This window comes from Elgaria multicarinata, chromosome 5 (genome assembly GCF_023053635.1).
Source record: "Elgaria multicarinata webbii isolate HBS135686 ecotype San Diego chromosome 5, rElgMul1.1.pri, whole genome shotgun sequence".
Taxonomy (NCBI): domain Eukaryota; kingdom Metazoa; phylum Chordata; class Lepidosauria; order Squamata; family Anguidae; genus Elgaria; species Elgaria multicarinata.
The window spans coordinates 97,152,932-97,176,599 of NC_086175.1; the positions used below are offsets into that span (position 1 = coordinate 97,152,932).

The window sequence follows — 23,668 nt, forward strand, 5'->3', positions numbered from 1 at the left end:
CTCTTAGACCTCGGGCCAGTGGACGGGGCCAGGGTTCACTGGCCTTGAGCTCTGCAGATCCAGGGCAACTGACAGAGTTCTTTCTTTTATTGAGAACACTTGTGTAATATCACAACCTGTGTGCTGGCCTTAGTTTTAAAAGCATATATGGCACCACAGCACTGGAGCAACTAGGGTGAGAACAAGTATCATCTACAGGTATTGTCTAGCATGTAAATAGACTGGGGAGGGACAAAGGTGGGAATTGAATGACGTCTCTAAGTACAATTGGAACCAGCTAGAATGGCGCAAACCTATGCAAACATACTATACATTGCTGACAAATTATTACAATTGGACGAGAGGCCTAGCTCATCATTACAGCCCCTCCAGAGGCTACAGCTGTGAAGGAGGGAGGCAAGGCCTGGGGTGCTCTTCATCTCACCCACCACTTCCAGATGTGGCTGCAGCAGCATATTTCAATCACAAAGCTGCCTTGTCTTGGTGGGAAGGAGGCAAAGCCACTGATATGCTTAATTAGTTCAAATCAATGTGTGAAATCCAGCTTCAGTCTATTCCTCACACCAGATCTTGAGGTGCAGTGCTCAGGTAAGTATGAAAACCACGGCTGGGGGTCAGGGGTTGGGGTTGGGCTTTGAGGGGGGGGGAAGAGGAGTCGGTAATGATATTGTTGGCTATGGAAAAACATCACAGGGCCTGAGAAAAAAGAGGCTGTATGCAGTTGGCAGAAAGGTGGTAAGATGGGTTATAAAAACAGTAGTGTCAGGCAGGCCTCTTAACGGTATCATAGAAAAATGTTTTAATTTTTTATCACAGTGATAAGATAATGGAAAATTCCACCACTGGCCAGGTCTTCCCATTCATTTAATTTATTTATCTGTGGCATTAGTATACCATTGAATGTAGTGGTTCACAATATTAAAATACATTTAGGTGAAATCTAATTGGTTTTGCCTTGGGTACTCGTAAGCCCCTGAATTCAGAAGCTTACAAGTATCTAATGAAGGGCACATGGGGGATGAAGGGAATCCTCTCCTCTGTTCCCTGTCTGTCTTCTAGTTGTTGCTAGATGCTCAATTTTGAGCGTCTATCCAGGGAGATTCATTGTGAGGGGGGAGGCCATGCGTCACATAGGAGCTGTCTAAAGCAGCTTCGGTGGTCTCCTCCCCTCTCTGGGACCCCCCCCCCTTTTGCCCTCTCCACACTCGGTTTTATAAGCAAGGAGAGGCAGCTGCCATTATTCTAGGTAACACAGGATTGTTCCCTTAGATACAATATTAAAAACAGAGTATTAAAAAATGACAGTAAAAGCACAACATTAGAACAACTACAGTAAAAACTATTTAAGGAGCAGGAAAATGGAGTGGCATGATTAGTTTACTTACAGCCCAGGGAAAGCCTGGATGAAAAAGTGAGTTTTAAGTACTTATACTCTACTCTTCAGGCAAAAAGCTTTCACAAATTGAGTTACAATACAGCAAAAATGATACACAGTTTAAAAACAATAAAAAATCAATTAAAAATTAGGAGTCCAATAAAACAAGGACAAAAAAGACCCTGCTCAATTATAAAGAGCCTGCTTCAGTTGGACCCCTCCCCTACAGGCCTAACATCTTCAGCTTGTGGGGAAGAAGAAGCTGTTGGTTTGCCCCTCCATTGGGAGATGAGAGCACGGAGCAGGGCCTTCCCACCAGCCTAAGCAGTCTCCTTAATTTCTTTTTATTTTCTCCCTCTTCCCTCCCCATACACTTTTCCTTGTGTGTCATGTCTTTTTTTAGAATGTAAGCCTGAGGGTAGGGACTGTCTTCTTTATTGATACATTGTAAGCCGCTCCGAGAGCCTTTTGGCTGAGGTGCGGGATAAAAATACTCTAAATAAATAAATAAATAAATAGCCTCCCCCCCCCCCAAAAAAAAGGAATATCTTTAGAACATGGCTAAAGAAACAGGAACTGAAGGGCTGTGAAATCTCCCTGAGGAGTGAGTTTGACAATCACGGGGCTATCACTGAGAAAGTCCTGCCTCTTCTACCTGCCAATTGGCAGTGATATTCTTAAAGATACAGGAGCCTTTCAGGCTGTGCACCTGATAAGCCAATGCTTGTCCCTTCCTTTGCTTGTCCACTTTCTTTCTGCCATCAGCTCATAGTCTCTCTTCCCATTAGGGCTTACACAGAGTTTTGTCCTGTCTTGTTGCAACAGTTTTTTTTAAAAAAAGTGTGTGTGTGGGGAGTGGGGGAAGAATGCCAATAGTGTCTTAAAAGTGCAATTTAAAATAATTTAATTATTCAGGCCATTGACTGAAAGTCACAGCCTAGAATATTTCCTTCAGTGCTGTTCTTTGGTTGCTGCCTCCAAAGCAAGGATGTCCATTGATAGGGTGTTATGGAAAGGAGTGTGTCTGCACAACTGGATTCATTCTGCACTTGAGGTGCATCTCACATACCATTGCAGTTGAACATACATTTGGGCCTTAGGAAAGTTAAAAAAGCAACAGAAGGCTCTGAGATCAGAGACCTCTGGAATCCTATGCCCTATCGGTGAGAGCCAGCCAATGTGGTAGGAGGACCAAAGGCAATTTTGCCTCGCATCCCTTTTTAAAAATAATTTTAAAAATCAGCTAGATGGACCTCTGAGCCCATTTAGCTGACCTGTCTTGATGTGCATGGGGACAGCGGCAGAGAGTCCATAGTATCCTGTGGATCCTGGACTCTCCTATCCCCTTCCCTCCTTGCCCACTAGAACGCCAGCTTTGTGACTTGACTGAGGTTGCTTCTGTGAGCTTGTAAAGCAGCCAACATGGTAGTTTCCACGATGGCTGGGAGGAGGAAAGGGGGCAAATCCAATTTTGGATTCCTCTCCTGAGATCGTAGGAGTGTGTATGGCTTTGGGAGAGGGAATCCGACATATCTGACATCTCTGAGACACTCTCCTAGGGTAGTGTATTTTAACTGAGAAAATTGGCTAAATCTAAGAAATACAGTTCAGCTGTTAATCCATAAACAACTTTATGTCATTCAAATGTACAATGTCTAGACAAATGATTATCAAAATGAGTAGCAGCACTCAAGCAGATCAATATGTTGGTCAGAATTCAATTGCTGTTAATAATATTGTAAAAAAATACCAATACTCATTTAATTATCTCTATATTTACTGATTGACTTTACCACAGCTGTTAGATATCAAAGGTGTCTCACATTTCCCAGTGGTTCATTGATTCACATTTTTATGGCTATGGGAAGGCATGGAAGGATCCTTTGGGTAGCAGTTATTGACTAGATTTCAAGATTCAAACTGTTAACCATCCTTATTTATTACTACAGTATACATTTGAGGCATGCGCATTGGTAGCATCACATGTCTAAACATACAGTTATAAGAAGTGGGTTAAATAATTATTCACTCCTCTCTGCAATGTTCCTCCTACAGAAGCTGACCTTATGCAATATTAATTTCATCCAGCCGGATCTGCAATGCTGGCTGGGTTCCTTCCTCTCAGCAGTGTACAGTGTTGCAGGGAAAGGCACATGTGGTTCCTTCCCCCTTCCCTGCATCAGGCCAAGAAGCTCATAGATCTAGCAATTAATTTCTTGTTCTTTTAAGCCTGATGAAATGTGAGGGTGCCACCAACCAAGAGACATGAATTGGTTAACAATAGCCAGATTAACCACACTTACCTTCAGCCAGAGAACAGTGGCATTTCTACTGGAAGAGATTGTACAGGATACAGGCAGTGCTTCTCCAATCTGCTTAATAACTTCTCCACTGGGAGTAAGTGACAAATCCAAATCTATGGGGGAGAAAGTCAGCATTGTCAGGAACTAGTCTCATAAATGGGGCTCATTTCGAAAGCTTAAAGAACTGAAAAACTGTTGTCTAATTCCAGTTAAAGCTCCATCTTCTCAAAGTCTCAGTCAATTACTTTACACAATAGAACAGAAAATAAGCTTCAAAAGGAGGCAGCAAAAATATTTGCATATCTATGTAATTATTGGGTAGCAGAAAATGAAACACTACATTTCCATGCTGGATCACTTAACAAACAAAAAGGATTTGTTGAGGAAGAAAAATAATATGTGGAGTGAGGAAATGGTGAGAGACATACAAGATTGCTGATTTTGGAGGGCATGTTTTTTAAAGAAACATGGAGATGTTAAGAGTTTGGTTTGTAGTAAAAACAGAAAGAGTAACCTTAAAACAATACATTTCTGTAACATGAGGAGGATGGCAGGTTTTGTTTTGAGATATGTGTGTAGTGTCCCTTTAATACGGAACTTAGAATGGAAAAAAATGTGCAGTTGAGTACTCACCTGCACATTTTTTTCCATTCTAAGTTCCGTATTAGAATATCCCAAAACAAAACCTGCCATCTTCCTCCTCATTTTAATGCTTCTTACTCCTCCACCACCAGCCTTATCTTCATGGAGAATGCAGTATCCCAACAACTTCAAATTTCATAAAAGAATCCTACGCTTATTAGTCCCATTCCTCTGCTTCCCTCTGCCAACAATTTACGGAGTTATTAAACGCTTTAAGGTAACATTGTCTGATTGTCACATTGCCACAATTAAAGTTGAAGTGATGCATATTTGCATATCTTAGTTTAGCACTACTGAATCATTTTAAAATGCTGTAAAAACAAATGAAGTTCCTTCTGCAGTCCCTATCTGTCTTCTTTGCTTCATGGAGACCCACACAGCTTTGATACTACAGTCATAGTTGTTTCAAAAATATCAGACGTGTGTGGCTAGGCAGACCAAAATGTTCCAGCTCTGTAAAATCATCAGTTCTAAAGCACCTTTATGTTACTTAAGCCTGTGAACTGCTCTTCACTTATCTCAAGAGAAAGTAGCAGGGCTCCTATTGCGTCAATAGGAAAGTGACATCATCTACATTTTTTTTCATTTACCAGCTCCATGAGGAACACCGTTATAATTAAAGGAAGCACAGCATCTGAGAGAGAGTGTGTGTTTGTGTGTCTGTGTGAATGAGAGCGAGCGAGCACAAAGCGTTATGTTGCTACAGTAACCAACATTACTTGTAGTTAGTAATACCTGTGCATGACTGATACAGGCCTAATTTCTCTACTGTCAGTGGCCATAAGAACACTTTCCTTATCTACCCCTGCAGCTGCTTACCTAGCAGTCCATAAGCATATACAAACACTGTAGCAACTGCCTGTCAAATACTATCGTGTTTCTTCTCCGAGTCCCCCCCAAAATGTGTTCTGCAAATCAAAGCCATAAATCATAGGACAAAACATTAAAGATCCTGTCGTCATGACTTCATTCTCCGAAAGAATGTCAGCCAAGGAACAGTTCCAGACATTTCTTCTTTACCCTGAGCAAAGGCTGAACTTGGTCTTTTAAATTTCCTGAAGTTTTTAAAACACAATGTTAGTGGGAGAGGTAGGGGAAAGAATGGATTGTTCCTTCCGGAGGGTAATTTTCATTCTATGTTTCCTCAAACCTCTATTTCTTTGAAACAAGATAAAACTTTGGACCTGAGTGATCAGAAAAGCTTATCCAGGAGGGAATCCTGTCATAAGCATCACAGGAAGCAGGAACTCATTAAATTCTTGGCCTTCATCTTATGAAAGACTGGATCTCTGTGTGGAATAATCTTTGAATTGAGACCACCACCAGTTTAATGCACCAGGTGTTCTATATTCTCCATGCTCTTTCACACTGTAAGATAGTTTTCCCTCCCTTATAATGAAAATATGAACTTTATAGATACACAGCTCTGAGAAATGTTTTGAGATCAATGGTTAAGTAGGTTTTGTGTTCTCACTGTCTAGGCTAGTCTCTTTTTTTTAGTCACTTGGGTAAACATATTTTGTACTGGTGATCCCTCACTGTGGGCAATTTGAGGCCCTCTAGATGTTTTTCCCTACAAATCCCATCATCCCTCGTAATTACTTACGACGACAAGGGCAGATGGCAATTGTAGGCCAAAACATCTGAAGGGCCACAGGTTGACTGGTACTGCTCTACAAAAACATTTAATGGACAAAAACATTAAAGAACCTGTTGCCATGACTTTATTCTTTGTAAGAATAAAATGTGTCAGCTGAGGAACAGTTGCAGACATACTGAGCACGGTAATTATTACACACACACACACACACACACACACACACAAATAATATGAAATAAACAAGGCTATTTTTCCAAAATCTTACTTCTCTTCGTGCAACATAGAAGGCATAGTCCATGTTGCACGAGCTAGGATTGTTTGAAAAACCGTATGTCACAGCTTTTATTTTTAAAAATCCTTTTATTATTGCTGTTTCTACAGCAATTATTTATTAGAAATCAACTGCTCATGTAGCTGCTGCCAAATGGGCTAGACGGACCCATCGTCTGACTCAGTATAAGGCAGCTTCCTATGTTCCTATGTTATACTTAAAATATACTTTATATGGGACATATATACTTCAGTAGATAAGTAAGTATATTGAGGAATTATATACTTATATTTTAAGTATATAAAATATACTTAAAAGATACTTTTATACTTAAACTTTCAAAAGCCTCTTCAATAAACTTAGGAATGAGAAGACAAGCCTGCTAGAGGGCATGTCTACACCAGGCAATATCCTGAGCTTCATCCCGGGATCGTCCCTGTGTGTCCACATTACACCCAAGGGATCCCGGGACCAGGAAGGGATGATCCCTCCATTTCCCTGAGATATCGGCAGGCCCTTTCCCTGGTTTTTCCCACAGTCTTGGGACGATCCCAAGGACCGCGGGTGGTGTGGCTGCCCTTCCCGGCTTCTTCCCTCTTCCCCGCAAGTAGTGGGGTGTCATCAGAGGGAAGGAGCCAGGCTGGGGGGAATCCAGGGCTATCAGGGATGTGTGGGGAGTGGGGTCAGGGTTGTTGTTGTTTTTGAACTTACTTTATCGCTGCAGCACAGGTGGGGAGGATAGGAAAAATCCGGATTTTTCTTCAAATTTCATAATTTGGATAATTTGGATTTCATAATTTGGATCCCTTTTGGATTTATTACCAAAATCTTATGAAATCTGGTTTTTTTCTGTTACATGGTCACCCTAGTTTTAGGGTTGTGGATGACTTCTTTACCACCCCAACAATCCACCCTTGCTGGGTTTGCATGTAATGACAAGTTGGGGTGCAACCCCACCACAGCTTGAATATTCAAAATGCCAGCTGCTGCAGTGACCAAAAGGCCTGTGGGGAAATTCATCCATGGTGGCTTCTCGTATTATTATTATTATTATTATTATTATTATTATTATTATTATTATTTGTATCCTGCCGCAGCCTTACAAAATTTAAAACATATGCATTTTAAACCTAGGGAAAGAAATGTACAAAAATTAAAAAAATAATATACAATTTATTTATTCATTTAAAATTACAATATTAAAACATTAAATGTTTAAAACACACAGCAATTTTACAAGACCTTAACATAGATGGAGGACCAGATTATTCTCCAAAGGACTGTCGGAACAAACAAGTTTTTGCCTGCTTCCGAAAGCACATCAAGGAGGGAGCCAGTCTAGCTTCCCTGGGAAGAGAGTTCCAAAGCACTGGAGCAGCCACCAAGAAGGCTCTCTCCCATGTTCCCATCAAGAGCGCCTGTGAAGATGGTGGGATTGAAAGAAGGGTTTCTTCAGATGATCACAAAGCAAGGGCAGGCTCATAAGAGAGAATACGTTCTTTCAGATAACCTGGACCCAAACCATATAGGGCTTTATACCAGCACTTTGAATTGTGCCCGGAAACAGACTGGAAGCCAGTGGAGCAGTTTTAACAGGGAAGTTGCATGCTCCCTGTAACCAGCCCCAGTCAACAATCTGGCTGCAGCTCTTTGAACTAGCTAGAGTTTCCGAACTCTCTTTAAAGGCAGCCCTATGTAGAGCGTGTTACAGTAACCCAATCGGGATGTAACGAAGGCTTGTGTCACTGTGGCCAGGTCTGACATCTCTAGGAACAGGCGCAGCTGGCACACTAGCTTTAACTGTGCAAATGCACTCCTGGCCACCACCGAAACCTGGGCATCCAGGCTCAGGGCTGAATCCAGTAGTACACCCAATCCCTATTCCCTGATCTGCCTTTCGACTGACCAGGAGCACCTCTGTCTTATCTGGATTAAGCTTCAATTTGTTCACCCTCATCCAATCCATTACTGCCAACAGACTTTGGTTTATGCAAGCCTGTACCCAGGCATGACAAAGATGTGGGCGTAGGCTGCGTATTACTTGCTTCCCCAAGATAAGGATCTTGGAGAAACCCAGGAGAATAGCAGATGTAGGGAAAACTGACAAATTCATGGAGGTTATTTTAGCAATAACTGCTGGTAACATCTATATAATGCTTTCATGTTCATAGGCATAAACATGAAGAATGTGTATGTAAAACAATAGGGGAGAGCTATCGGTTATGTAGGCTTCTGAAAAGCATATGGGTGATCCGATAGTTGGCTTATAGGTGTTGTACTCTAGTTAATAATGGTTTCAGGAGTAAACTACTGTTTTTCAAAGTATGTCTCAAGCAATCTTTGTAATCAACATGTGTGCAGATAACAACACAATTCCTTGGTCATTGCCTCTACCACAGCACAGTACAAGGTAATGTAAAAACAACAAAATTGGTTCAAATTCAATTTCTGAAATGTAAGGGGACATGGACATTAGTTCCATCTAGGTTGTATTACTGAAATGTGCAGATAAAAAAGAGCTGCAATGTTTAACAAATTGATGTTACATTTATATCTATATAGATAGATATAATAATAATAGACCATTTTAAAATAGGCAATTCCTCTTTTTTTTCTCACAAAGGAAGGGATTTATTCCAGATATTTTTAAGCCTCTTCTATGACGATGCCTGGTACATCACAGGTCTACGTTATCTAAAAACAAATCACGTATCCTTATTTCTTCAGAATTAATGCTTTTACCCATATGCAAATCAATAGATGTATTGATTAATTAACTAAATATTATAAAGCAACTAAGATTTCTTTAAACAAATGAAAGCCCTAGTGCAACCATATTTATCCAGAGGGATTCATAACTTGCAGTGATCCCTGTGAGAGTGCCAACCTGCACTAATTCTCTAGGGGCATGTCTAGACCAGAGGAGGGAGGTTCTTGCGATATTCTGCTCGCGAGATCCTCCCTTTTGTCCAGATGTGCACGCGACATCCCGGGAGGAGGGAGGGATGTTGTGCCTTTCTTCTTCTTCTTCTTCTTCTTCTTCTTCTTTTACAGAAGGATGAGCACACATGCACTCCAACTAAAAGTGAGTTAAAAAAACCCAAAGAAACCAGCTCCTGCTCCCTCTCCACTCCCGATGGGCACGGAGCACCTGAAGAGCTCCATGCCCTGTGCCCGGTTCCCGTCTCCTCATGTTTACTCATGAGGAGTGTTACAAGGTAGCTTCTGTGAGCAGTACTGACTCCATTTTGAAGCGACCCAAAACCCCACCTACAGACTGAGGGCATTCACAGAAGGCCTAGGTCAAGTAACCATTTCCTGACAGACTTCTTCAAATGCATTCCCCAGAGACAAAGGTAGGAATAAAACTAAGCAGAATATGAATGCTGGATGGCAAGAGTTTTACCTGGTCATACACATGCTAATGTAGCCCTGTTGCTGAACTCCAGGCTGCATCAAGTACAGCCATCATCCCAAATCACCCTCTTTTGTTCCCATAGCAAGCAGATCTTTAGATAAGATCACACACAACCCCCCCCCTCAAGTTAGGGGGAAGAAAAAGGCTAGCTCTCTCTCTCTCTCTCTTTAGAACCAGAAACACAGAGCATACTACACTTTCCAGCTTGCAAGTACAAGCTGCCAAGGGTGAGTGCTTTGCCTCGCTGTATTCTTTTCTTCTTCACCTAAGACCAAGAGCTGCAACGCTCCCCAGTTCTGCTCTACAGGAAAGGGCTGCAGCCCAAGGAAAGGTATACTGCCTTTAAAGATTCCCTCTACTCTTTCCCCTGTTGTCTCTCTGTGTGTGTATGCTCTTAAGTCTCAAAAGGTCTATTTTTCAGTCTTGAAACTGCTTCTAAGCCTCTACTTGCTCAGCTAATTTCCCCCAAACTAGCTTGTACCTTTGTATTTGTTTCAACCTCAATAAATGTGCCATTGTGGCGTTATCCCCTTCAATGCTGTAAGTTTCTTAAGTAAGAATCGCCTTACTTAGCCACAGACGCTCTATTGCCAATGTCAAAAGATTCCTTATAAGCGGGTGTAAGTCTCATTAGAACGTGTGCAAGTTTGTACACGGGTCTAATGAGAGCACATCACGTAACAGGAGGCGGGACGAAACTGGGACGGGTGCCCATACCTCCCATGGTCTCGGGAAGATCCCAAGACCACAGGAAGAATCGGGCTAAAAGGGCCTACCGATATCCCAGGGAAATGGAGGGATCATCCCTCCCTGCTCCCAGGATCCTCTGTGCATCATCTGGACACACAGGGATGATCCCAGGACAATCCCAGTGATAACGACTGGTCTAGACATGCCCTAGGTCAGCCTTTTCCATGGAGTACCTATTTTAAGTACTTCATTAAGGATCAATAATAGAATTTCCCCCCAGTTTGTTGGGGACCAGCTGGGGAAAGCTTTTATTCTAGGTACTTCATGGATTAAAATAATCCAGAAAATAATGTATTGGAGAAGTTCAAAGAATGATTGTGCACAGGAGACCCAGTGCAATTCTATTTCTGACTGACCCTGCTTTGCCTAATTGGCTATATTTCCCTATTAAATCTATCCTAATCCCTGTTTTCCTATTCCATAGTGCCCCTCCCATAAAGCATTCTTCCCTTCACCCATTCTGTTACTGTTTGAACTCAGGTCCCATAGTGCCCCTCCCATAAAGCATTCTTCCCCTCACCCATTCTGTTACTGTTTGAACTCAGGTCCCATAGTGCCCCTCCCATAAAGCATTCTTCCCCTCACCTATTCTGTTACTGTTTGAACTCAGGTCCCATAGTGCCCCTCCCATAAAGGGGCTGGTAAGAAAAAAGGGGGTTATGTTTGTTTGTAAATGCTCTCATGTCAATAGCTCTCTCCATGTGGAAACCTTAACATTTCAGGGAAAATATTAACTTCAGGGCTGCTCCATGCAATGGCGTCTGTAGCCACACATTGAAGTGATGGATGATCATTTGCAGTACTAATGTTTGCATTATTTTATACATCAACAACTTTTAAAAGATGTCAAACAAAATTTCCTGTTAATAAAATGCTGGGACATTTTATGCCCAACAAAAACATTTCTAAAGGTCAGTAGTTGAAAGACCACATTGTAATTGTTAAATAATATATTTGTTCTACTTTATCTGTTTTTTAAAGAACCAAATTTTTAAAAACCCAACAAAAAGAAATGAAAGTATTGCAACTGAAATTTGAATGAGGCCAATGAATTATAGAAAAACAACTAACAGTGGAGTAACAAAAATGTGTATATAATTAAATGACTAGAGTAACACCTACATCTGACATTTGAAAAACTTGCGATTGCATATACTGAGTTGCCTTGCCTTGGCCTGGATCAATCTCCCAAATCTGACTTGACCCAATAGCAAGAACCAACTGCAAAAACAGCAACTGTTATACAATAACATATACCTGAAAAAAATCATGAAAAATAAATCAAAATTACTTACAATGCACAGTAATTATAGTGGAATCCACCAAACTTTCATCGGTCAGGGAACACCGGTATTCCCCTGTTGCATTTCTTCTTACATCTGTTAATATGTAAAGACTAGAACTTTGTATAGGTTCTGGTTCTCCCTTTAAAAGAAGTGAACAGGTAAGTTTAGTAAGATAGGAAACCCAGTTTTGTTCAATTTATGTTTGTGTTTTCTTACTAAATTAAAAAGAGAGAGAGAGAGAGAGAGAGAGAGAGAGAGAAGGGGGGGATCCGCACGTCGCTCCCAGAGCGCTTCTATGCGACCCCAGAGCACCCCGAAAACGAAAGTCTGACTTCCCTGTAAAAGAAATGAGGAAGAGCCGTCCATGCCACCGCCGCCACCGCCGAGGAGAGCTCTCCGCCGGCGAGGAGAGCTCGGCAAAAGAAGGCGGGGTGAAGAGCGGCAGAAGCTCTCTACCTCGCCTTCTTTTGCCGAGCTCTCCTCGCCGGCGGAGAGCTAGCTCGGCAAAAGAAGGCGGGGTGAAGAGCGGCAGAAGCTCTCTACCTCGCCTTCTTTTGCTGAGCTCTCCTCGCCGGCAGAGAGCTAGCTCGGCAAAAGAAGGCGGGGTGAAGAGCGGAAGAAGCTCTCTACCCCGCCTTCTTTTGCCGAGCTCTCCTCGCCGGTGGAGAGCTCTCCTCGCCGGCGGTGGCATGGACGGCTCTTCCTCATTTCTTTTACAGGGAAGTCAGACTATCGTTTTCGGGGTGCTCTGGGGTCGCATAGAAGCGCTCTGGGAGCGACGTGCGGATCCCCCCAAGGAGAGAGAGAGAGATCACTAGGATCTGGTGACATAGGGCTGAATCCAATTATATTTTTCCACTGATGGAATCAGTTCCGTCAGTGGAAATGGGAGGGGGTAACCCCCCTCTCCACTGAAGCCTCCCTGCCCTGATCCCTGACGCACATCTTCAAAATCAGCTCTAGAGGGCTGGAAAACCCTCTGGAGCAGATTTTCTTGTGCTGCAGAGGGCTTCAGGGGCCTGGAAGGGAGTGAGAGGGACACTGGATTTAAGCACTTAATTGAACGAGGGTATAATTTATCATATTCAATTTTAGTGACTGAATGAGTGTCCTGCTGCACAGTTTGAAGTGTGGGTGAAAATGAACATGAAAATTTAGAGTAAAGCCAAAAGTAGGTGGAAAAGAAGGATTACTGTTGTAAATAGAAAAGGAAATGTTAAAAAGTGAGTAATTTCAGCTCAGAATAATTTTAAATACCCAAAGTCATTTAAACAAATTTTTCTGCCCAGTTCTTAAAAATAAATTGTCATTTTGGGACACTTTAACTTATATAAGAATACAGTAGCGTAAGGCTTATTGCTTGAGATCTACCAGACCAATTTTGCTCATTTTTGTTTTAAACTGAAGCTTGAGTATGCAGAAAATTTTGAAAGCTGGAAAATGTTCAAACCTTGAGGTTTCATAGCAATGAATTTCCTCTTGTGTCAAACAGGCAGGCCAGACCCTCTACCAGCAGGGTGACGGACAGCCCTGCTTGGCCAATCAGTGTGACGTGAAGGTGGGCCCCAGCCCCAGCCGCATGGTTAGGCTGTCGCTGCCAGTGGGGGGTGGGAAGGGGACAGAGGTGGCCAATTGGGGTGCATGGGGCCACATTCCATGCACATTTTGGAAGGGGAATTCACTATGCATGAGCCACATTTGCATTATTCATGAGCCCCTCTGTATTGAGGGGACTGAGGGGCAAAAAAGCGGGAAAGGGACAGGACTACTAGTGCCCACTAGTATAAATAGAAAATGCAAGGAGGGTCACACCTGAAAGCTTAGCCTGACAAATTATAAAAATGATGTGTAGCCAGAATAGTGTGGGACAGATATTAGATACCTGTTTCAGATGTAATGCCAAGCCATAGCACCCCTCCCCCTACCAAATCAGGTAGGTAATACTTACAGGAATGTAGAACAAAAACTGCTGCGGTGGGGGATTACCATTTCCTGAACATTTTAAGGTGATGTTATCACCTTCTGTAATTGCATTTTTTTGTGAAAGCACCTGAATGTTAACCTTCTCTGTAGGATCTGTAAAGACAAACATATAAATGAATGATTTCACTCTATATTAAAATTTTAAGAGTGGTTTTAAAACCACAAATATCTCAAGGAAACAAGGGCAATGCAGCTTGTACACACAGATCTCTTTCTGGATCAAGAACTGCTTTCACAAAAGAGGTGTTACATGAGCCTGTTGCTGCTGGATCTCTGCATCCAGCTCCCAGTGATATGCACTCAGTCACCCTGGCAGGATTAGTGCTGCTCATACACTGAACAACCCCAAGCCCCAGGTTTGGACGCAGAACTGAATTCAGGCCTTCTGCTCCTCCCCAAACACTTGACTGGTGCATCCAAAAGTGACATCATCACTCTCTGTTTAGCATCACATTTGAAACAACCTGCTGCATACAAGGATCTTTGGAGTAATGCCCTAAACATGTGGAATAAAAGCTATAGTCAATTAAAGCATCATACTGGATTATACTTCGCTCCCCAATTTCTGCCTAAGAAAAAATATTCTTCTATCTTTCTCAGGGGCTCAGCTTTGGTCAAGTTCTTTGCTGAGATGTAAGAGTGGCTCAGTATCATCTGAACAGGGTCAATGTAGTTTGTTCTTTGAGACAATGGACATGGCTCAAATGGGTTATCTTATGGCAGAATTGTAGCTTAGGTGCAGCCTCACACAGTTTCATCAATACTTTGAATGCTTCTTTAATCAAGAAAATACTAAAATCTAAAGATAAATTCTTTAGCAATATATCTGTAGTTGACCTTAGAACAACCATAATTATTCCATGTAAAACAACAGGAAGAATGATTTCATTGGATGAGATAATTCAACTGCATTACACAAGATCTGTTATCAGATCACTGAACTAATATTACAAACGATTACATAATTGTCTTCCATACAGTAAATGAAATATGATATAAGGCAACTCTCTCACAAGGCACTTCTGTACACTGATTACTACAGTGGCATTTTGAAAGATAAATTTGGTGGGTTTAATAGCAACCTTAACACAGTTGACCAAATTGTAACTGTGATATACTTCTGTCAGGCTGAACAGAGTTGAGCTATAAGCTGTATTCCACTTTGGATGTTTTTTTAAAGAAAAGATAAGATAAAGGACATTGTTTAATGCATTGTTACTTCTTTTCCATCCAGAATAGCAATAGCTTGTCAGAAGCTAGATAGAACAGTCATAGATTCGTGGAAGAGGAGGTAGACCACAACAATGATGTTTTTGTAATAATGTTAATATTAAGTTGACATTTAACAAGTTTTAGTTGAAAGAATTGTGAAACTGAAAATTTGTTGTAAAGATTAGTGATGGATGAATTGGTCAATTCTGGTTTCTCTCAGTTTATTTTTCCAGTCTTATTTTTCCATGAATTTGTGATTATTTTTTAAAAAGCCCTGCATGAAAATTCATAAACATTTTTGTGCACATTTCTTTTAATATCCAAATTTTTGTATGCAATTTTGCCTAATATATTGCATGCAATTTTGCAAAGAATTTTACTTAATATCATGCATATTTGTACAGTATCTTCACTAGCATGCACATTTTGGTTTGCACATTCCCCAATATACACATTTTAATGCAATTTTTTAATCAGATAACTGCATTGCAAAATTCTGAGAATAGAATAGTAACATTTTGATTCTTTTTCCTCCTCATAATCTCTGAGAGCGCTGAGCAGAGAAACGAGAATAGATGTTACTAGGAAGAGTGCTGGCATCCTCAGCAGAATGCCTCTTACAGATTTAGAGAACTCAATTATTATACACATATTGTACACTTCCAGCATATGGGGAAGAAGTTTTTCTTAGCTGTAGAAGAATTACAACCAGTCATAGTTGATAGTGTTGTGTGAGATGGATTAGTAGGAAGTATACAGCTACTCCATTTATAATAGGATTCTGCAGGACACCCATACTAAGATTTTGTTACACATTTTGCTGTCTCTGAATCTACATGTGGCTTCAAGCTGGACCCTGGACAATCATAACTAATGCATGTACATAACAGTGGGGGAATCAAGGGAAAAATACTTCTAGCATATTTGAGAGGGAAAATAAACCCAACAAGATATATATATCTATATATATATATGTCTGGTTCAATGCACTACTACTCTGAGCATATGTCTAGGTGAAGGGGTGGACTCATGATTTTTGTTTATTGATTAATTCTATTTATTGGTTTGAAAAATTTTAAATTTTGTTATCAGGTTTGTAGGCTACAAGATGGTTTTTAAAGTAATCCTATGAGCCACAGATGGTATCTATCACTTAACAGAAATGGGCAGAAAAAGGTGATTTTAAGGTAACTTACGTCCAGTAGTATAATCTGTACTAATTTCAGGAACTTTAAAAGATTATTTTATTAGTTACTCCTATTTAACCAATTCACTTTGTTTAAAGGATTCTTCCACATTACTCAAACAAAAGAAATGGGGACAGCCATCACTATGCAAACTGTTGCTCTCACATTATTTATTATTTACATTTTAGCTTAAAATACACAGTTGCAAAATGATGAAGAGCCTCTATAATGTACTGAAAAGGCAGCAGTGTTTTTTGTTTTGTTTAGTCTACATGCCTTAATGATATCTGAGATCCTTTACCTGCTATTCTGCTGACTTTATTTCTGTGATCTGTGCTTGGTTTTTTGGTACTCTTGTGAGTCGCCTTGAATCTGCTTGGCAGTTGAAGGCAGGAAATAAACCCCATGAATATTACATGAACTTTTTTTTTTTTACTGACATCACTGACTGTTTTGTTTTAAAAGCAAATACTGTGGCTATGGAAAAGAAAATATGTTTTAGTCTCTATCACATATATGGAGCTGATCCCTTAAATACATATCAACTATCTTGAAGAGAGCAGTCTACCCTAAAGAATAAGCACACAGAACAATAATGTTTAGTGGTTTATATCCCACCTTTTACACTCTCAAGGCCTGTATAATTATTTGTTTTTACACTGTTTCCTGGTGCTTCTCCAACATGCTCCATCTAAGCAACAAACCTTAAATATCCCTGGCTCCCTTTTGAATGCCACTGTTTGCATAACAAGGACGGTGTGCTGTACCATGAACATAATTATTGCAGTGGTGCAAGTTATTAACTACTTATGCTATGGTAAAGATTCTCTCAAACAGTAAAGAAGCCCATTTTGCATAATAAAGGATTTTACAGATGGCAAGAAAGAGGTACATGCTGGTCTTTTGGTCAAAGTTTGACCACAATTATATTGATCAATTACATTCGTTAAAATGAAAAATTGGGATCAGTGTGCGTGCATGTGTGTAGAGCTGGGCATCTTGCTCTCAATCTGACTAAATTCAGGGAATTGGTCTGGATGTCTAGCAACAATTGTCCCTTGGGCGCCATGGTTTAAGCCTGGGTTACCTGATTGGTGAAGCCTTACAGCTAGCCATATATGGCCACTTTGCTGTATGTGTGCGTGTGCGTGTGTGATTTTTATGTTTCAAACTTTTTACTTTTTCAACTTACACTTTGGTGTGCAGCGATCTCCCTTCCTGCTTAATTGCCTGGAGGCATTTCAGAACTTAACCAGTTACCATTTACAGTTATGATGATGACCATTTAGTGGGATGAATCATAGTGGAGGAAGGGAGTTATGATTTCAACCACTTCCTTCTTTCGCTGAAGTGCTTTGTGTCCCCTGAATAGCTTCTCTTGAGAGTTGGGGGACCCTCCAGAACAGCATGGAAGGGGACAACGGAGCTGCAGGGAGAATCAGGAAATATCACTGTCCCCCTCTCCAATAGAAAGCTTCCACTCATTCCGGTTCCCTCTTTGAATGGAAGTGGCTCTTCTGTTTGTGGTGGGGCAAGTCTAGATCCAATTCAATGTGTCTTATAAATCACATTTTATTACTGGATTCTTCTAGAGCTTTTGTTCTAGCTGTGGTAATTTTAGTCATCAAAAATATAATTAAAAATGGATACAATATATGTTTCAAAAGTGATCTTGGTACATAAAGTGTAATATAACTGAAAAACTATTAGATGAAACATACAGTCTTCCCATCTTGGAGTTTACCATAGATGTCTTTCTTTTTATCTCCTCATATACCAGAGGCACTAGCAAATTTTGCAATAGCTCGGCTTCTAACAGTAGACTATTGTAGCTTTCTCCATCCTAGCATTGTTCTTTGGCATTTCTGTACTGCCAGAGTGCTAAACAAAGTGATAAACAAAGTTTTATCATTCACCACTAAGGGAGTCATACCAAAGATAGTCTCAAAAGCGACAGGAGCAATTTCTTCCTTAGTGCTACCCTGGCTTTAGCTTTGAGCCAGAATTCATAACTTGTTAAATGTACACATATGCTCTGCCTGCCTGTGTACTTGTGATGTAAGCTGGGGAGCTGTTCACTCATACAATATTTGCAAATTTAGGCACTTATCATAAAAGTAATAGATCCATGCAATTGATCAAGCTAGCTATAAGCAATTGCTGATTTAGCTAATTTTGCCCTCTCAGGGAAACTTGAAAAAGAAAAAATAGATAAATAAATCATCCTTTCATGTTTTAAATTTTAAAAAAGATCCAAAGTTGTTTCTAAAGCTGCTTAACTTTGAGAGGAACATTTGTGTTTTATTCATCATTGGGCATTCGGCAATGGTTGCTTACAACAATTGCACCCAAGTGTGTCTATCGCAGCCATGCCAGTCATGCCGATGAGAACTGTTTTAGGCTTTTGACAAGTACTGATTGAACTACAATAGAAGGCTGGAATGGCCAGTAACCAGTAACCATGGCAGGACATAATAAATGAAAGTAAATTGCTAATTAGTGATGACTTTGCTTGTGTTCATTTGGATTTGGTTGTTCTAATTTTTAAAAAGCTACATGAAGGCTCTTGCTACAATGACATTATAGAACTAAAACCAAAACCTTTTAAAACATCTTGGAAAGATGCAGACATAGGGTAATATGTTCTCATCACCAGGATCACCGTGGAACCTAGGCAAATTGAAGCTGACATGCTAAGCTTAGCAAAATATGGCTACTTGAGTGCTGGGAAAAGGGAGTTTTGGGGTAACAGACATGTTAGCTAGAGAAAAGACATGTGGAACCCTCATAACAATTCATTAATTGCTGAAAAAGTCACCAATCCCTTCTTCACTGTATGGTCAGAACATTTCATGGTGCTTATAGTCCTTGATGTATTTTCCCTTTGTAAGCGTTCATTAACCACACTGTTTTAGTCATCCCCACCCACATTGGTACCTTCTTCTATACTGATCCATATCCATAAATAGCCTCCATAAGTTACATCTAGCCTCAAGGCCCATTTGTAACAAAGCCTTCCCTAAACAGCCATAGTGCACCTTGTCTTTTTACTATCCTTACTATCATTGATAAGTCAGTAATCTCTGTTCTGACCATATAATAAAAATTGTAAACAGGAGCCCTGAAAAGAAACAGATAGCCTCTTAATCTTGTAGAGACAGTTATATACGAACTTACAGTGAATGTCAAAGACCACCGATTCTGACCGTATTGTTTCTTGTCCAGTTGGCCCAAAATATGTCACTGTGCAGGTGAACTGTGCATTGGTATCAGCCTTTGTTGGCTTATATTCTAGAGAAGATGTCACGGTGAAGAGTCCACTGGCTTTATCCACATTTGTTTGCTCAGTTATGATAACGGCTTTTGAAAGAAAATGCATGGTTTTCACTATCATGTGCAACTATTCATACCATTTTTTAAATTTAGCCTGAATTAAAAAGATTTGCAGATATATGGTGTGAGATCCACACATACGTTAAATATAGACTAAGCTTTTGTTGTAAAGAGCCTACAATTTCTTAAAGTAATAAATAAAATAACATAACATTGACTGATCTTAATTGCTTAGGATTAGGCTGTAGCCATTACTGGGAAAAGTATCTTCCAAGGTAGACATGTCACAGTAATATTTCATACAATAACTACATTAAAAAACTAATTCGTTTACATTTTCTGTCTAGTTATTGGGAAAAACATACGCATCAAAACACAGTATCAAAATCCACTGAATATTTTTACAGATTTAACTGCAGCATTGTTGATATTGTTTAAGGCATCTATCTTATGGACACTTTAAAAGAGCTACTAAAAATAATCCAACTGTATTGGGTAGTAATGATTTATGAAGGTACACAAATATGGATACCGGTAGAGTGCCCTTTCAGTTCTAAAACTTACCTCCTTCTACAGGTTGCAGAACAACTCCATTTTTGAACCATGTTAGGTTTCCCTCTGGATAACCATCTTTTGCAATACATTCCCCAAGCTAAAAATTCAAAGACATGATTAGATTTGAAGTTCAGATTATTAGGGAGTTGTATGTTCATTTGTACCTATACTTAGAACTATTGGGAACAACCCATCCAAGAGACTGCCTTTGTCCTCTGTACCATCTTAATCTGTATGGACCCCGTTCAGAAGAAACCTTAAACCATGGCTTTAACAACGGTGGTTAAGCCAGAAAGCCAGGCTGTGTTCAGAAGACACATTAAACCATGGCTTTAACCATGGTGAATAAAGCAAAAAGCCTTATTCGCTGTGGTTAAAGCCATGGTTTAAGGTGTCTTCTGAACGTGGCCTGGCTTTCTAGCTTAACTACCATGGTTAAAGCCATGGTTTAAGGTGCCTTCTGAATGGCCCCACGGTCTTGTCTAGAAGGCAGCCTTCCTCACAACTGGTATGCTGTAGAACTGAGGGCCAAACTAGAGAGACAATGGTTCACATCTTTCCTTTAATGCATCTTCCCCATTCCCATATACAAATACAGGAGATATCTTATTTTATAGTTATTAGAGCCATGGAAATGAAACATTAACCAAGCCTGACTTACCTAACCTCAGTCTGTTGTTCCAGCCACTTTTTCCATTCCTAGTTCACTTCTAATATTGAATGTGGGGAAAAATGACTAAAGCAACCAGATGCAAAGCAGTAGGGAACAGGAGGAAAGGCTGACCGCCATTTTCCTGCATACTCAGCTTAACATTAAAATAAGAGTAAGATATTGTTCATTATGTTCTTCATAAGTATAAAATGTATCTTAAATTATTTTTTATGGCATATATAATTCCCTCTACTAAAGAACTAAGTTATCTGATATGGCTAGCAGAAAAATAACGTCCCACTTTTCATACTGATGTTTTAAATCTATTATTATGCAACCCAGGCCTTGTGTAATAGGGAAATAGTGTATATATTCAAACAAATATGTAAACAAATTGTGCTTAATTTTTTAAAATTATTCATTATTTGTTCCCAAAGCAGTTAATGGAAGGGACAAACATTGTTTCTATGAGTGGATTATCTGGAAGTTTTCTATATTCTCTTTGCATTTTAAATGAATGGAAGTATTACTGCACTCTTAAAAATCCTGCACATATCATACATCAAGAAGTATAGATATAGCCATTAAATAATAGCAATTGCACATTTGAGGGAAAGGTCATGCACAGTAGAGCATGGGTGGGCAGATTTCAGGCTTGAAGGGTCTAGTGCCAATGTCAGACTGCCCTTATACAAATCTATACTGCAACCACGCTTGGAATACTGTGTACAGTTAGGTCACTACAGCCCAAAAAGGATAATTCAGAGCTGGAGGAAAACTTGTAACATTTCTGGCTTTTTAGCTCAATAAAAGAGTAAGAGGGGACATCATAAAGGTATATAGCATTAATGCACAATGTGGAAAACGTGGTTTTCTCTCATAATGCTGGAAGCTGGAGTCATCCAATTAAGCTGAATAGTGACAGATTCAGTACAGATGCTTCTTCACACAGTGCATAGTTAGAACTATGGAATTCTCTACCACAAGATATAGAGATGGCAACCAACTTAGATGGCTTTAAAGGGGAATTGGACAATTAATTGAGGACAATGCTACTAATGGTTATTAGTTGTGATAAGTACATATTACCTCCAGTATCAGAGGCAGTATGCTTCTATATATCAGTTGCTAGGGAACACAAGAAGGAAAGTGTTATCATACTTATGTCCTGCTTGCTGGGCTTTGGTCTGATGGTACTATGGCCTATGGTCTGATGCAGTGCAGCTTTTCATTTACTAGAACCCAGAAATAGCGAAGAGAGAGGCTAGCCAAATTACAATAAAAAATATATAGCTTCCTCGTCTGGGCAAGTGTGTTTGCTCAAGATAATCTTTATCCTTGGTTTTGCTTCCTACAACTGCCCCAGACTGACACGTACACACCCTTAGAACACATTGAGCTCATGTGGGAACAGCAAAACAAGGCAGACCAGTTTGGAGGCACTTAATAGAAAGAATGTTCACTTACCATTTTTAGCTGTTCTGTTTCTAGAAAGTTTGCTTGATTTATAATTTCAGGTTGTGATGGCTGTTCTGTAATAATAATAATAATAATAATAATAATAATAATGTGTAATACTTTTATCTGTACGCTGCCCTGAGATCCTAGTGATATAGGGCGGGATACAAATGTTTAAAATAAATAAGTAAATAAAATACCAACAACCACACCATAAAGATTTTGGCTATATGGCAATTTTTCGGAGATAATCATTTAGCTATGTGAATTCTATCAAAGGGAATAATCTAAGCTAGGATCGTTTCACACATGATGCTTTTTCTACATGGACGTAATGTTCATGAGGGAAAGCAGTGCAAAAAAACAGGCCCATTGCAATATATGTTATTTTGCTTTTACCTATATAGGAAGGTGGTTAAAGCAAGGATTCCTTGGGGTGTTGAACAGGTTTAGCACTCTGGTTTGATACTACAGCGCTGGAAATGCAACCATTGATGGCAAAGTCCTTAAGCTTTATAAATGGGGTGATGGGGGAAAGATGTGTGGTAGAGCACAAATTAATCCCAATCTCCAGTTTAAGGACCTTGAGTAGTTGGACTAATAAAAACATATCTTAGTCCCTTCAGGTTGGATAGTAAATGGCTTAGGATACCATTGGCCTGATAAAGCAAACCTTATACCCTGAAGGCCTTCCAGTTACAAAAAGCCAGCTGTATTGGCACAATTTTACATCCCTGATATATTGTAGTTACTTGTTCAAATAGGATTGTAACTGACAGCCAGAACAGAAGGACAAGCATGCTATGCTTGTCTCACATACAAACTGCTTTCCACACCATCACATATAAGGGATTGGGATATTAAATCTAGCTTATTTCTACTAAATTCTATATCTTGAAGTTTCCTAGGTTAGAAGTTTTCCAGTTAAAATGGATTGTGAATTACTTATACAGCGATAAAACACTGATTCAATTGATCAATGAAAATGTGTGCATGGCATTTGGGAAAGCATAAGACAAAAGGAAATTAGTTGTGCAGATATAAATGCCCTTTTTTAAAAGTTTATACTTTTCTGGTCTTATTTTACCATTATCATCCTAAAAAGAGTGAAATATTACATAAATGTTAACATAAATATAAATAATTTGCAACCCAATTAAAGAATAGATTAACCACTAGATTTTAATCAATTAATTAAATTATCATACAAAAATCCTTGATTAGTAAAATCCTAATTAGAAAATCACAATTTCTTAATTTCCAGGCATAGTTTTCAAAGAAGAAAACGCCGGGCTTTAAAAAAAACCCACAATTTTAGAACATTAAACAATAGCACCCCACCAAAAGTAAATACTGAGATGATGCATTATGTTGTAACAACTGATGATATGCAAGCATCCAGTAGCAGCCACTTGATTTATTGACATTAAATTAAGACTTCTTCTGCTGTCTCCAATGAAACACTCCACATTCTTTTTAAGAGCACCCTTGCTTTAATCAGAGCCAAAAGAAAAAGAAAAAAGAAAAAAAGGTAGAAAAGAGAAATAGCAAATTGTGACTGTGGCATATCTGATGTCAAAAGAATGCAATCCAGTCACCATGTAAGTTGGGGCGGGGGGAGGTTTAATTGTGGAAGACAGCAT

At 39.7% G+C, this 23,668-nt stretch overlaps 1 protein-coding gene across 4 annotated transcripts in view; it reads right to left on the reverse strand.

Moving 5' to 3' along the window:
* ALCAM (activated leukocyte cell adhesion molecule) overlaps nt 1-23,668 on the reverse strand; it is a 165,307-nt gene that overhangs the window by 29,820 nt on the left and 111,819 nt on the right. For all 4 annotated transcript variants that reach the window (XM_063126860.1, XM_063126862.1, XM_063126861.1 and 1 more), the window contains exons 4-9: nt 22,035-22,099; nt 19,925-20,012; nt 19,205-19,387; nt 13,594-13,721; nt 11,655-11,784; nt 3,679-3,791 (exon numbers count right to left, since the gene is read on the reverse strand). In XM_063126860.1, coding sequence (XP_062982930.1) covers nt 3,679-3,791; nt 11,655-11,784; nt 13,594-13,721; nt 19,205-19,387; nt 19,925-20,012; nt 22,035-22,099 — 707 coding nt within the window. The remainder of the gene's footprint in view (nt 1-3,678; nt 3,792-11,654; nt 11,785-13,593; nt 13,722-19,204; nt 19,388-19,924; nt 20,013-22,034; nt 22,100-23,668) is intronic.